Source organism: Tyto alba, unplaced genomic scaffold (assembly GCF_018691265.1).
Source record: "Tyto alba isolate M040663 unplaced genomic scaffold, T.alba_DEE_v4.0 Super-Scaffold_16, whole genome shotgun sequence".
In the NCBI taxonomy this organism is placed as follows: Eukaryota; Metazoa; Chordata; class Aves; order Strigiformes; family Tytonidae; genus Tyto; species Tyto alba.
This window is the reverse complement of record NW_024881278.1, coordinates 24,857,246-24,873,689: the sequence shown is the minus strand read 5'-3', so window position 1 is coordinate 24,873,689 and position 16,444 is coordinate 24,857,246. Positions and strand designations below refer to the sequence as shown.

The following is a 16,444-nucleotide window of genomic DNA, read 5'->3' as shown; positions in this document are numbered from 1 at the left end:
TTGTTTCTGCTGTGTAAAGAATGTCAAGGGTCTTTTTTTACTTTTCCGGAAGCAAACAAATGGTTTATTCAGCAGGGATCATGGCTATAGCCCAAGACAATCAGCCAAGTGTGGATTCAGAGAAAAAAAATGACTTTTCAGCTCTAACCCCAGGCCCTCCTTTCCATTTTTTTTCCCCAGCTCATTAAGTTTGCATTAACAAAACTTGACCATTCAAAGGCAGGAAGGCTATTCAAGGCATTTGTATTCTTAAATGCCTGCAACAGTGAAAGACAAACATTTTACTTATATTATCAGATGATTAAGTTTGCTTTTCCATGTATATAAATTGTATTACTTATACAAACACATGCAGAGGACATAGGATCACTCACATCAGGGCTTCAGGTTCAAACCCTTAATGTCCTAGCTGAGCACAGCACTTATAGTCGGCTTTAAAGCACGCAGATCAGGGTTTTGTGGGATCAGAGTTCAATGTCTTTTATTGAAATTACCTTTGTCCAGCTGGAGGCATCTCTAATGTGGAGAGGGAAGAGGGTTTGTATTGCTGTGCATCCCCTCTCACATAACCCAAAAGCACGACCAGGGTGTTTTGCAGACACACACACCCCCCCCCCCCCCCCCCCCCGGCTTTCCTGGTAACTCAGTAAAGCCCCTGCATCCCCCCACCCCTCTCCTCTCAGCAGCCCCAGCCGCAGCAACCAAGGGGAGCTGGCACATACGGGTTTCTTGTAGCACTTAATAGGGCATGCTCACATTTCAAAGATGGAGCAGCCGTATTAAGGAAACTGCAGGCACTATCAGGCACATAGAGGTAGGTGACAAGTACCTCCAGGGGCCACTGTGCTTCTGCCACCCATCTATCTATTCCTTGCCTGCCCCCCTTGAGCATCCCCCTAGCAGCCTGCCCAGGGAAGCCCCAGAACTGGGGCATGCACCAAAGGGGCTCAGGTCTTCTGCTTTGTCCAAGTTCTTTGTGGTGGTTGCAATCACACAGTCCCAGAGTGCGTCATCTGTGCTAAAACCCTGAAGCACATCAGCTACCTGAAGATTCTTAGTCCGCAGCAAAGAAATATGCTGGGCATCACTGTGGCGGCCCTCGTATGCCCTGTATCAGCTAACTTAGTACAATTACAGTAATATGAATAATAAATAACAGTTTCTTGCGTGGCTACAGTTACAGCATTATAGCTTGTTCCCTTTCTCCTGTGAAAATCAGTAGCTACTAATACACAGAGGATATACCCACATTAGGAGACTGATACATCAGAAACAATTCAGTTATTGCCAAATAGCAAAAATCTGGTTTGCTTTAAAAAGAATCTATTTTGAGGAAGAAAAACAAATAAAGGCATGGCTACTGCAAGCTGCTCCCAGAAATCCCTATTGTCTTTCACTGTGCTTTAAATTTTCTTCATTAATTTACCTCAGGGCTGGACTGGCACATTACTATAAGAAAATTTAGCTTCAGATGGAAAACATTTGAGAAAGCTGAGACCAAATGGAAGTGGGAGGTTAGTATGAGAAGGTGGGGACAGAACTTCAGCCTTTGGTTTCCAGTAGGTCTGAGGTCACTTTATCCAGGTAGCAGCACCCCATGTAGACTTGCCAGAATTTTCCAGGTCTTAAAGAAAGGTAACCAGGGACTCAGTTTACCCTGATTTTTAGTTTTTTTTGGTCAGCACTACTCTTCAGATAGATGCTAACTAAATTTTGAAATAAGGATGTGTTTCTTGGTGTTTTTTTTTTGTTTTGTTTTGTTTTGTTTTGTTTGTTTGTTTGGTTGTTTTTTTTTTGCCCCACAGCTGCTTCCATCTCCCCCCTATTCTAATGGCAGTATCTCAGTTCAGGCACCATGCCATCATAGCAGGGAGACTGGACTGCAAATATGCCAGTTTAACTATAAAGTCATTCAGAAGAATGAAGTGCTGTGGTATTATTGTTCATATTATAGCTACATTTATGGATCCCAGCCAAGACGGTGCTCATGTAGCACTAAGAAGCCTAGAAAGGAGGGAGAATCCCTGTCTAGGTGAGAGCAGGAGGTATTGAAACACATCAGAGAGCCTCAGGAAAGTGCAGTGACATCCCCGGGATGACAGAGCTACAGCAGAACCAGGAACAGAGCAACTGTGTTCCATGTCCCAGTTTGATGGGTCACCTGCTGTTCATATTGTCCCAAGGCAGTATTTCTGAAGTCTGCATCAAATTCCGATACAGTATTTTTCATGTCTCAGTCTGTATTAAATTTTGATAAGTATTTTTTAATCCGCTCTATTTTGAAAAATTTTCTAATGACCAAAGTAGAATTTACTCATCAACAAAAAACTTTGAACTGTAGTGACAAATGCTTATTGCAGTGTTTATGATAACCTTTTATGCTAAAAATAACTCTTGTAAACAAGCTTTGATTAATTCCCACTGTCAGGATGTGCACTGTTCCCAAGTTTAAGAACACTTTTTCCGTAGATGCTTGCTCATTTCCTTCAGTCCAACCTCTTGGAACGAGTATGAAGGCTCAAAAATCAGGCTCTCCTTACAATAAATAACTGCTCAGGTATAAACAACCTCCTAGCAAACAGCCTATACTCCTCTCAACACCTTTGATCTGACTCAAAGGGACCTTTTTGGTCAGTTCAGAGGTAGAGAGTGATAAAAAGTTTCTACTGGAGGTCACATCGTCACCTCCACAGAACTCATGGCTTTGTCTCTCATCCTGGATCCTACAAGTACTAGAAAGTTGCCTGGATATTGTGTATAATAGGTACCAGGCTATAGCTGCCACTCCAGAGGAGGGTTGTAAAAACTGCCTGACAACAGTAGGCAAAAGTTAGGAAAGATCTAACAGCAACTCCATCCTGTATCAGAGAGAGCAGCTTTGAGACAGACTTGTCTCTTCCTGGTTTCTTGTTTTGCGTTAAAGGAAAGCAACTGATTTTTTTTTTCCTTTTTCTTTTTTTCTGTCTTGACAGGACAGTACATCCTGTTCAAGGGGATATTTTTCAATATGTTCAATAAAAGCTTTCAACTTAGACACATCAAGAAAATGCTACTCAAACTTCAAGCTGCAGGAAGGGCTCTCATCTCCAAGTGCATAAGCAACTTTGACAAAGAAAACACTTATGTTAGTGTTGTTTTGATTGCAGAGTTTGTATCTAGACAAATCATTCGGATGCTGCTCCCAAGAAGCTGCTGTGAGTCCTGCAGCCATCAGTGTTGAATGTCAGGACGCAGCAACCCATCAGACAAGGCGTCCTGAGCTCCGTGGGAGCTTTTGGTGCATCTTCCCAGAAAAGGGACATCGCTTCAAGCAGCTGAAGCACTCAGCACACAGTTCCACTCTCATTCCTAGCAGCACAGTTGGCACAAAACTATTTTTCCAATTTAATAAAAGCAAACAAGTAGACATGCTATTTTAAAAGCACTGTTTTATGCCACAATGGTCTGAGATTAGATGCAGCCTGTCCAGACGTTCAAAAACAATGCCCACATCACTTCTCCCTACGGTTTGTCCTTTCCCTTAAAAGCCTAGAGAAAAGCTATTTTTTCCCTTCTGCTCCCCGCTGGCTTTCCGGCTCTGTTGTCTCCCTCCCTTGAAACAACTTCACACTGGCTTCCTCATGGCCTCCCTTCTCCCAAACAACTTCCCGTCTGCTTCCCTGTTCCCTCCCCATTTCTGCTGCTGCCTGCCTGCACAAGAGCAACTCCCATCCAGTTTCCTTTGCTGGATCTCCACACAGAAAAGACACCCAGGTGACCACACAATTGGGATGGAATTAAAGAAGGGTAATAAAATTGTGTTTGCCTGATTAGCTGACTAAAAAGTCTGTAGTCCTGGCACACAGAAACTCACTGGTACCAAAGAGTTCTGGTTCCTGTAATTCCTTTAGCATCAGCGTGGTCCAAATAAACACTTAAAATTATTGGCACTGGATGCTAATGCCTATACAGGCTTCCTAAAGTGGATTCTCTTCCTCGTATTCAGATGAAAAGAGACTGAGGCAGCCTTAGCAACTATCACAATGTCAGCTGTTAACCAAGACAGCCATTCTTTAGCAAAAGACAGTTATTTCTCTTTTGCCACCTTTAAACCACTCCCTTGTGCCCCCCCTACCCCCCACCTCAAATGATTAGGCTAATTTACTAGCTATACTGGAGACTAGTAGGGGATAAGTACTGCTATCAATTTTTCTGGCTATACTAAAGGACATAAGATCCCAAATCCAAAAGCTCCACTACCTATAAGCATCAAACTGTCTATTTTCAGCAGCAACTTTATGGGATCAAAACCTTGACTTGAAATGAACAAAGATCAGTTCTAAATTTATCCCAAACATTTGAATGTGATGATGGCAAAAATGTCTTATGCCAATAGAATTAGGAGGCATCTTGAAAAATATTTAAGATGATCATATTCGAATGATATTTCTACTTAGCATTCCAATTATACCATGTACTGTTCTGTGAACAACATGGAAACAGTATTATAAAGCTATTGTTTCAGTTTGCTTCCTGTGATACTAATCTCAATCAGGCCGTCAGACGAACAGCCTGCATTTCTAAATGTTAAAGGCTTCCTCTCCAACATTCCCACACAGAATTGCCTACTGTGAAAATCAAAGGGAAACGTGTTACTAAGTAAAGCACCAACTTTTATAAAGCAAAACCTGGTATTTTTTACCCTTTTGAACTCTGAGATATACAACCAGCTATTTCCTATTATGATAGGATACAAGGGCCAAGCTTGGGCCCTGCAACACCTGCAGGAGCCGTGCACCCTGCAATCCAGAAGCCAGGATTTTTGGAGGCAAGTAGGAGGAGAGCTCTCAATGACGGTTCTGATTTGTGGGCTCTGCCATTTACCTGCTGGAAGAACGTGGGCATAGACTTCCTTAGGTCTTGGCTTCCCGACAAATCATCATGTAGACACAGCTAGTAAAACAGCACGGGTTACACAAGTGAAAAGCCCCATTCCAAGTCAGGGAATAATAAGAAGGGGCATGAGACACTCTATGCCAGTGGACTGAGGCTGTCAGGTTGCCTACAGCCATCTCTGAAATCCCATCTGGAGCATCAGCTTGCACAAAACTGAGGATGCAGTCCTGGGAAGGCTCTTGCTCTCTCCCCTCCCAGAAAAACTACCATGGAATGAAGAGATGTGCTCGTATTTGAGAATCGTGCCCACAAACAGTAGTATAAAATAAAATCTGGTGTACCAGTAGTTTTTGACAGAATAAATAATAAATAACAAAAATGCTAATCGAGTGGTACTTTTTCCTTTACTACCTCTTGAATCATTTTTCAATCTGCACTGCAAGTTTATTTTAGTGACATTGTATATATATAAATGCAGTTAATGTTATTTTAACATCCTAATTAATGACAGAACAAATAGTCCCACTTAACTCTAGTTTATGCTAAGTGTCTAGCCCAAATAATCAAAACTATTTCCATTAAGATAACATAAAGCAATGCGGTGTGTGTGTGTGTGTGTCTGTGGGATGAGGCTGGCATTTGCTTCTAATGCACACTGCAGTTCTCCACCTCCCCGTTTCCCAGTTTACCTGTCAGAGACAACTCAGAGTTAGTGGCCAAATTCCAGTCTGCTAAACACGGGTGTGAAACAGGGGCAGCTTTGCTTCTGTGGCTCAGACAGTCTAGAGCACAAGCAAGAATGGGACGTGGACAGGCATCACGAAAGCCCTGTGTCCATTTTGCTCCACGCTCTTGTCTAAATGTGAGGAACAGCAAACCTCTTCATCTGTGAGCCAAAAGCTGTATCAAAAACCTATTGCTCGGAATTAAATCAGATGGACTCCCAGTGAAAGCTAGTATCCTTATAAAGACCAACATTATTCAGAAGCCCACTATCAAAGACTTAAATTCTGCTTTCACGAGAACAGATGAGCAAAACAGCAGCTGCCAAACATCACCTATATTATGCAGCTGTTGTACAGCAATGGTGTTAATCAGTCTTGAAAGGCAGTAATTTTTTCAACAAAGCTCACCTTCAAGAAACACCTATAGTTAATTTTACAGCCTTGTTTCCTGAAAGCAAGAAACAGTTCTCAAACTGAAAGAGATTTACTTCGGCCAGAGTGGTATTCTGCATCTGTGAACCTCAGGAGTCTCAGTAAGTGTAAACTGCCAGGCAGTTGCATGAGGAAGAAACAGTCATCTGAAGTCATTATTCTCTTAATGATAATGAAAGTCCTCTCTCTGATGTCACTTTATTCCAATGCCTGATAAATTTTATCTTTCAAATATTTAGGGTTTAATTTTTCAGCCTTGTTTACCTTGGCTAATTTAAATGTTAGCTATACTCAGAAGAATATTAAGTAGCAGATGAGGCCTTTACAAGCAAACAGTGGTTTTCTGGCTCGAGTTCTTTCCTTTCAGTGTATTTGCATTGTCAGAAAATAATACCCAGCTCTTTCATAAAACAAGTCCCTTTAATGTACCTTAAGTTCAATTCTTCAGAACAGAAGCACTAAAGATATTAAAGCCTTTATCTACATCTCCACTGTCTAAAGATGCAGCAGTGGACAAATCTGCATTTGACTAACGCAAAAATTTTAATGAGAGGACTTGCTCCAAGTCAATATTTAGACTGGGGGGTAGGGGAGCAGATGTGCATCAAATTTAAGGCTAAGCAAATAACTAATACAGAAAAAGCCTCTAATATTAAATCACAGCCTGTTGCTACTGTAACATTTCATTTCCAGATTCCTTTCTAGCTGCTGGGTTCTGGTGGTACTTCAAGAGAATGTAAATCAGCTAAATGAATCACAATGTTTTTCAAACATTGGCACAGACAAATCATGTATGCATTCATATGTATGAATATTACATGCATATATTGAGTTGTCATCACTACCAGATTATATAAACCTAAGGCTTAACACTACAAAAGCACTAAAACAAATGTTTTATCTGTAGATTTTTACCTCACCAAGAAAAGTAAGTTTATTTGAAAAAGTTTACATTAAACTTAGTTTTCAAGTAAGCAAATGTCTTTTATGATGACAACAGCATCAAACTATTTCACGTCAAGTTTTACAGACACACATATTACCTATATCATCTGTTACAGCCCTTCAGAAGTTTGCTTTTCCTATGCTGTGCCAGTCTCTAGATCATGCCATATAAATATTTGATGAGCTGAAGCTGAGATTTTATGAGAAAGTTACTAACAAATTGGCTTGGTATATGGTGTGTTTAAGAACATTCACCTATTTACACAACTTCTTTGAGTATTAATTATGTGACAAAATCAGAGATGATTTCCAAACACTGTTCAGCAAATAAACTTTTATTTTCACAGGAGTAAATGTTAAAATCAGATTCTGCAAGCTAAAATGAAAATACCCACATTTTATACAATATTCTTAGCAGAATCAAAAGAAGCTACAAAAATTACAGAGCACACAGCAGCAGAACGAGTTTGCCATATCTTTCAGACTAACCAACCACAAATCAACAGCATACTCTTCCACAAAATGAGATACTTCCTAATAACATTTATTAAAGTAATTGTTATTGTATGACTCAACTTTTCTAAAGAGAGGAAGTGCAATCATGACTTTATTGGGAGTTTTGCCATTAATGAAGGAAAAGATGAAATTTTGGGTTTACCTTTCACAAACAATGCAGGCATTGTTTTGTTAACGTATTCTCAACACTTAGAGGTCACCATGTGAATGTTCCCCCAGGAACATCAGTCGTTTTCATTGATCTCACAGGCTACTCAAACCACAGATCTCCATCAGAGTATTCAAATATAGGTGCAAAATAAGAATACTGTCAATTTTATCATTTTTCACAGGCTATGAAAATGATGCTGGCTCACATTTCCTACTAGTCCAACATGAGCAAGATTCTGATTACATAGAATCCGCTCATGTCAAGTATTTAAAAGTTGTTTGCTTTATCTATCTTAGTCTACCTCATCATAAACAATCTACCTACTACTCATTACCTGCACAAAGTCCTTTCTAACAAAGTACTGGACCTTCAGAACTTCCCAGCTGCCTTTTGAATGCACTGGCTCAAACATGCTTGCCACACCAAATTAAAATTTACTTGTTTCATCATGGAAGCCTAAAGATGTATGTTTGAATTCTGGTTAAACGCTTAAAAGTTTAAGATGAGCTTCATCAACCACATTCAAAAGTTTTGAGAGGTTTTTTTCAGAGGCAAAACTGTATCTGTTGTTGTTTTGGTAATGAAGACCTTATATGACTGACATCACTCAAATTTTTATACCCCACTAAAAATATACACAGTTATGATGAAAAACCTCCACCAACATACCTTTAAATCTAGTTGTAGTCTCACAACACAAGCAGTTGTGTCCTGTTCCTGCTTTAGGACCCAGTACTCAGAGAAGAACAGGCACAATCTTACCAAGCTGCCATCAACTAGCACTGACAACTTCTTTCAGCCAGATCTTACCTGAAGACAGAAGCTTGTGAGTGCGTAGGAAACTGATTGCCAGGCGCATGATGGATGCCTTGTCCAGGTGGGAACTGATGTTGTGGGGCAGGGGCAGCTCATGTGCCAGTTCATAGAAAACCTCGGTCTCTTTGCTTCTTCTGCATCTCGCTGCATCTCTTGATTTCTCCTTCCTCCGTTCAGAACTGCTCCTGGTAGGTAAAGGATAGAAAGGAAAAAGCATTTCTTGAAATGTAATTCATGACCTGAAAGAGGCATTTACAGGAATAAATCCTCTCAGCAATGAAACTGTTCTGTCAACTGGTTTAAATCAACAGACCAGACTTTAATATCTATTTGCTCCTTTTAAAACGGGAATTAGGAGATGACTGCCACATCTGCAAAGGGCTCCAATTCTACACAGATCAGCCTTTGGACACCCTGAATCCCTGTTGAGTGTAACATGATCAAGATCTGCCTTAGGCAAGTGATTCAAAATGAAATAGCCAAACAGCAAACTATTATTCTCAAGATTCAGGAAATGTTAAAAGTAAAAATTTTGTTTGTTCAATCTAAATTAATTTACTCAAAAAATACTCTGGGATGAGGTGACAATCCATTTTAAAGCTGCAGCAATTACAGTGCATGTGGCTGTGTTGTAGATATTTCGGGTCATAGAGTTTCAGTTGTTGTACCCCACATTAAAACAAAAGTAATAATAGGGTATCAAGCTGTGTTTGTATATACAACTGTCTCAGCTCTTAATGCAACACTACTCTGGAAAACCACCTTTACTTGACCATAAAGGATACAAAATGGGAAAGAAAATAGCGTTGCTTGAAAGAAACCCCTACTTCATAGAAGCTATTCTTATTAAATTGCCATCTCTCTACTGTCTATGAAAATAGATTCCTTCTTGAGTAAAATATCATGACCAATGGAGCTCTGCAGAGCTCTCAAACTCTGCAGAGAACAGAAGAGCAGGAAAAAATGAAGGGGAGGGCATTCTATGAAGCAAGTATACGAAATTAAGCCACAGAGGGACATAAAGCTAAATTTAACATGTGAAAAACAAAAGGGCTATATGTATAATGGATCTGGGATAAGACAGTTTAAGAGGGAACTTCACTGACTCCAAGGTTCTTTTATAAAGCATAATTCTTATTTCAGAACGTGAACCTGAATCCATTGAAAACCATCAGCTATTTCAACCCCACGTAGCTCTGCTGATACTACAAGTTTCCTTCACTTGCATGAGTTGAGGTTTTACACCTTAGTCATGCCAACACAGAATATTTTTCAATATATTCTGGATATTTCAATAAATATATTCTCTTGTGTGAAGATAAGGAGGAAAACAAATACTGATGGCATCAATTAATTCTAGAAACTGTTCCAATCATGGCTGGTCTCATGTAAAACCGCATAAAATAGAAAAAGAGTATTAATACATAATGTATTCTAAAGAACATGGTCATTTCTAGAAGAGCTAGACTGCCTGCAAAATATTCTAGCATGGACACTCCAGGCAGCTTCAGAAATTAGAAAGAAAGAAAAAATCCAGGGTTCGTGTTAAATGCTAAGAGTAAAGCTACAGCAAGGTATTTGCTGGGACCTACGCAAATCTGGGCATTCAATGTCATCATTTAAAGCAGGGAAGTGCTCACAACACATCAGTAGGGCCCTTGTGCTGCAAAACACATGAAGCAGGGCATACGCTTAGGGATCAGATAGGTGCTCACCAGTGGGTGTGCTAACAGGGCAAGGGGCCTCATAAATACTTACAGTATCTTCTCAAGATCCACGATCAGCCCTTGGCAAATCTTTTTCACAATTGTTTTGCCCAAGGCAGATGTTTTCTAACACACCTGCACACATTTCAGTACCTAACAACAGGATCCAACTTTGATAATAACTTTAGGGGCACTGCTGCAGTGAACACCAACCTGCCCAAGTTTGAATCTAAAGGATCAGATATACTAACTTTTCTTTTATCCTTGCCAAGTAAGAGTCATACTACACCCATGTAAAAAAAAGTCCTTTTGTACAGCTGTCCGAGAAGGTACAACAGAAAATGTCCTGTGTCCCCCCAGGGCAGGTTCTGGGAACAGGAGAGCCATGTGAACTACCTACACTCATGCTTCTTTCAGAGGCCCATCTTGCTCTCTAAAGAAAAATATGCCTACACTGTGCCTATAAAGATGCCAGACTGGGAACAAATCTCAGGTTTTAATTCTATCAACAAAATAAAGAGTAGCAATAACCCAAAACCAAACAGAACAAAAAATTGTGAGAATTTCCAATTGCAGCTTGAAGAATTTAACTTGAACTATAAACATTTGAGCTCTGCTCTAAATCCAGAGTCCACAATTTTCACATTAGAACCAACTTGGGCAAAAGAAGATCCCATCCCTCCTCGTTTAAATATGAAACTTTGGGAACCAAGGCCAAAGCAATGTTGCAATTCAGGCAGTAAAAATGTGTTGTACAAGACAGGGTCTCTCATGACGCCACTCTGGTCATGAAGAAAAATATTTAGTTTTGTTAACCTCTGTAAATAGAATTTTGAAGTGTGGCTAATGAGACAAGCTGGTTTTATTAACCACAGGTTGCTCAAGGTTTGTAATAACTAATGCTGTGAACAGAGAATGATTTTTTTTCTCTGTGCTGCAGATGCTTTCTTTCAACACTGCTTCTGACTGTCCTTCTCAGTTTGTCTGCAGAGAGACATCGTCATTCATTACATATTGCATGAGAACCTTCTCACATCAGGAAACAAGGGGAGGAATCAGCCTGCCTTGTTGCATTCAAAAGACTTTCTTGCTCACCCATTATCATTTTAAATAAACAAACAATTTGCTTGTTAAGCATTTCCCCCTGTAGCTTCCTGCACCTCAATTTCCCTCCCCTTCCCTCACTCAGCACACCTTCATGTTTCCTAGTTATTGTAGCCAGCCCAGCACATGCACACGGATGCCCAAAACACCCTCAAGCTGCTTGTCCCCTTCAGCTTCACATCCCCCGCCCCCCCCCCAGACAGACATCTACACTTCCTTGCTGTCCTTCCCAGGGACACCCATGTTGAAGACAGTTGTTCTGTACTTACTCGTCCTGGTTGCAAAAGCATCCAAAAATTGCAGTCAAGTGACAGAATTCTGCGAAAAGCAGTATTTTCACAGTTTTCATTTGCAGGCAGCAGGCCATTAAATCTCTCTGCAGTTACCCCCATTTTATGCCTGGGATTAGAATTTTACCCATGGTGAGGCCCAATTACCCACAGCTAGAAGGTGAAAATGTAACCAGTCAACAACCTGCCAGTCTGAAGGTCAGGAAGAAAGGCTGACACGAATCCTCTTCACACATCATTACAGCAATAGAGAAAAGGCCCAAGCTCTACCTAATTTATGAATCATTCCCTCCCAGCACATAAACCACCCACTTACGTGGCAAAAAAAAGAGCACACGTGTGCATCTGCTTGGAGAAAGTGACTCAAGCAGAAGTGAGTGAGAAACCTCACTCACACAAACCTGTGTCAGATTTTTAAAAATGCAAAATGGAGAGAGAGAAGAAAGCCACCACAAATCAAGCCACCCATATGCTGGTGTGAGGCCAGTAGGTACTTCAAGGAAAGCCTCCTGGCAGATGCCTGACACTTGTTCCCTCAGGAACCCTGGGATCCGGTGGGGTAAAACCCCACTCAACCACACACCCCCCCACACTGACATGACTGTTCCTGATAAAATGACAAGAAAGGAATGGAAAAGCCCAAATCTCCATTGGATACAGGGAGACCGAGCTGAGGAATGGGCCTGGGGACTCCATCCAGGACTCGGCTACACAGAGGGTGGCTCGGGAGACTCGACGAGAAGGAAAAGGATGGTGCCACTTCCCAGCAAGGACTCTCCCAGGGCTGCTGGACAATGCTCCGGGGTCACAGTGAATGGAAGAGTTAAGGTGGTGCAGGCAGTTCCCCACCACAGAACACAGGTAAAGCACTGTACCCCCAGGATAGCTGTTTATTTGATTTCCCACTCCCTCCTGGAGTGTTTAGTTTTTTCTCTGAAAATAGAATTTACAGGCTGACACCTGTGAACAAAGATGACAAACAACTAGCAAGTATTTGCCTACTCAGGTGAAGCTCCTGAATTTGCAGGAGCAAAAGCTTTCCACGCTTCTCCCAAGAACCCAAACAACAAACCAGTCCCAATGGTACCCCCATGCACAGGAATGGAGCATGATCCCACCCGCCAGAAGCATCCAAAAGGGTGCAGAAATGCCCTGCATGGATCCCGGGAGCCAGATTCCTATCCCCTTGCTCGTCTCCGACAGCCCCTTGCGACACAGCTTCACTGAAATTTGCAGGAATGCCTGCAGATGAAGGTCACGCACACCTGGGGTAAAGATCATAATCTGGCTTTCCAAAGCCTCTCTTACTGCAGGACTGGAAACTCCAGGCATGGCAACTTATTGGCAAAACCTGAAGCCCCACATAGCCAGTCTGGCTTAAATAACCTTGCAATTTCAGGGATTGTCTTCCTGGCACTCACTGCTGTGATGGCTCCAGACTCTGGCAGCCAAGAGAAATGCCAGAGCCAGGTCAGGGGCTGCGCTGCTGCCGCTGCCCTGCCTGGGCACACACAGACGGTACCAGAGACCCAGACACAGCGGGGATCAGCCCCACAAACAGTGGGGCAAACAGACCATTCCCCACACAGGCACTTAAGTGCAGGTGGAGTCATTCACTGGCCTGAAGTGGGGTCAGTCACCCACACAATCCTCAGCTCAGCAGACAGGGACTGACCCGAGGCTTCAGTCCCATTTCCACTGACCATACTTGCTCTCTGCAATCTCAATCCTACCAGTACTTCATCTCCACCAGTAATCCATGCCCCCTACCTCCACCCACACATCTCCTCAGCATTTCTCACACACAGTTACCTCCTCAAAGCCCTTGGTGCCCACTCAGCTGACGACGGTGCTGGGTGGTCAGCTTCAGCGATCTTCCCTTCTGTCAAGGACATCAGTGGCCTCCTTTAAGCTGATGGAGGGGATTTGCCAAGATAGCAATCCTCTGCTTCAGGGTTTTGCTGCTCTCAACAAGTCCATGTGGGTCGATACTTTGGTTGTGTGCACACACACTTGCTTGTTTAAGACTAGGCAGCACAGTAATTGCACTGAACTACACTCCCACCTTGTAAGGCTCCAGATCACAGAAGCTTTTAGAGAAATCGTAATCCTCACCTTGCATAAAAATACCTTAATATGAAACCTGGTAGCCTTTACTCATACATACATACTGAGTGTGACACATTCATACAACACTTTGAAATACACAGTTCAGACTGACTCGCTTGAGTTTACTTCATGATTTTGGTGACCCTTGGACTTTGCTTCAAACTGCCATGTATACAAGCTACTAAAACAACAAGCATATTACTTTATATCCAATGGCTGGTTATTAAATGTTTCTAGCTCCAGCACTTTAAAGGTCAAGAATCCACAGTTAATTAAGCTATCACATGAAATTTCTGTAATAAATGCTCATTTCAAATGGTTTAGAGTTAAAGCTTCAAATGCTAACTTGCAGAACAAGAAAAATACATTCTAAGGATGCAAAGATAAGAAAATATTTTACAGTGCAGATAAATGAAAAAAAGATCAGATGCTTAGTATAAAAAAATGATTTTTCAATTCAAACCTGTAAAAACTCAATAAAAATATTTTAACAGGCAGTACTATCTGAGATAACAACAAAGATTTATTTCAAACTAGAAATCCATTTTTTGCTGTGTGTTTATATTTTGCTTTACCTTCTGCTTGGCAAATCCCTAGGTGATTTGAACCAGGATAATATCTAAAAAGGAGTTTTGCTGACTGTGAGGTACTCTATAGCTATCTCAGAACCACACTGCCTGATGGCCCTGGTGATGTGCTTGCACAGACACCAAGCAGCCAGCAGTCATGCTTACTTAGCCTTAAAATTCCTTTTAAAAGTATTTGCAACCTACCTGACAAGCATTTTATTCTGGATGGCATGCTGGGCTTTTGAAAGTAATAAAAGTGACCATCAGTAAATAAAAAGTACTACAAACAGCAATTTACTCGCTCACCAGGAACTCAGGCCAAACTATGAAAGCTGTGAATGAAACCCAAACACAGTGCCATACAGATCTCTCCTTATACCTCTTTCCAGTGAAAATAATTATCTCTAAAGTCAGAGAAGACACCACGTGCCCAAGTCCAGCACACCAGCAATAGGAAGGGGAAGGACTCAGAATTATTCTCGAGTGGAGAAAAAGAAAAAAAGGCTTGAAAATATGTGGAGTGGTCACACCAGGGAAGCTCTGAAGCAGTGCTGCTGCACATTGCTATATGATACCCAGTACACAGACAAAACAAATGCAAACAATGCCAAAATGGGGAATTCATTAATAGAGGAAATGAGAGTTCGAAGGTAACAAGAAAAGCTGCTAACAGAAAGGGCTATTACAAAAATAAGGAAATGAAATACCTTCCACCCTTCCTTTAAAGCTGCCCTAACTTACAGTAACCGCTGACTCCTTGGTTTGATTGGGGGATTTCTTGTGTTTCTGTACATACCCACTAAACAACAAATCACTGCTAGTTCAGTCAGTAAAGCTTGGCACCTATTGCCACATCAATACGTGATGCAATTCTTTGCTCCAAGTTTAAAACCAAAGGTAGATGAGAGTCAGGAAAATGAGAAATAGGAGTGTCTCAGGGACAGACAAGGGAAGAGTTCCTGTTAAGGGTGAGGAATTAATTTCCATTGTCATTAGGCCTTTTCAAAGGATGCTCGGCACAAGGGTAAGGGACTGGGCTAGTATGATTAGAGTATCAAGAGATGAGGCCGAAGTGAATACCAAACTTTTGATGTCTTTGAGCATATTTATGATTCACCAAGTCCATGTCACCCTAGGACCACCACAGCTGACAGTAACACAGTCAGGATTATATTTTCCTGAATGGTGAACACATCAGCTCTTTAGGACAGGATAAATTCCATATGAACTTTAAAACCACATGTAACACTAACTTCTCCAATGTCTGAAGCTCTGATGGTACTTTTGGTTTTAATGATTAAGCTGTAGTGCATTTGTATTTTATTTATTTTCATGAACATTCCTGGCATTTATTTTTGAGAAAAAACAAAACAAAAGAAAACACCAACCAAAAAAGGTAGTGCTGAGATAAAAAGCATTACACCCATAGTTTTAAAATGCTTATACCAGTAGCATATTTTTTATACCACTAGCTGCATTTAATGCAGCTACTAAAAGAAAAGACTTTGCACCTGCAATTTAAAGTATCATTGTGAATACTGAAGCTGTCACAGCAATTAAATAGTACTTTGGGAGTACTGTGCTGAAAATCTTACTGAGGCTGTAGGAGCACTTATTTTTTTTTAAAGCATTTATGTTCACAATATGTCACCACAGTCTGATAAATTTAATCACAGTAAGCAAAACAATGTCTACAGGATTTATGTTCTACTATTTTTTCTCTAGCTTTATGAGTACCTTGAACCAGAAAGATAAGTATTAGGATTTCAGCAGCCATTAATCTGGTCCTGGATTATTTTACAATGCTGTGAGTGCAGCCCATCCTGCAGTTGCCACACCAGCACGAGCCTGGTACCTTGGAAGACGTGCCAAACACGTTGCTCCTAGGGCAAGGCACAGCCCCATGGAACCACGCGAGGCCCACTGTGTGCAGAGAAGATGCCAAGCTGCTGTTTGATCAGCAGTCAGAGCAGATACAGGCATTGCCTTTTTGCCTTTTCAACCCATTCCCTGCATTAGGGCTAGATGGCAGAGACTCTTCTCCCAGCTTAGTTGTCAGACAGAGCAGTTTCCTGCTCCAAGTCACTGTGTGTTCAGCAAGCCCCAGGGCCAGTCACAGAAAGGGTCAGGACAGCTCTGGATCACCCTTGCAAAGCTGCTGCAACCCACACTTAAAACACCTCCTCCATCTTCTCAAATATTAAGG

The 16,444-nt window shown here is 41.4% G+C and overlaps 1 protein-coding gene across 4 annotated transcripts in view; it reads right to left on the bottom strand.

The window, feature by feature from the left end:
• The window catches only part of EPAS1 (endothelial PAS domain protein 1), a 79,227-nt gene that overhangs the window by 27,642 nt on the left and 35,141 nt on the right, over window positions 1–16,444 (bottom strand). For all 4 annotated transcript variants that reach the window (XM_042789315.1, XM_042789313.1, XM_042789314.1 and 1 more), the window contains one exon: window positions 8,455–8,645. In XM_042789315.1, the coding sequence (XP_042645249.1) occupies window positions 8,455–8,645 (191 nt within the window). The remainder of the gene's footprint in view (window positions 1–8,454; window positions 8,646–16,444) is intronic.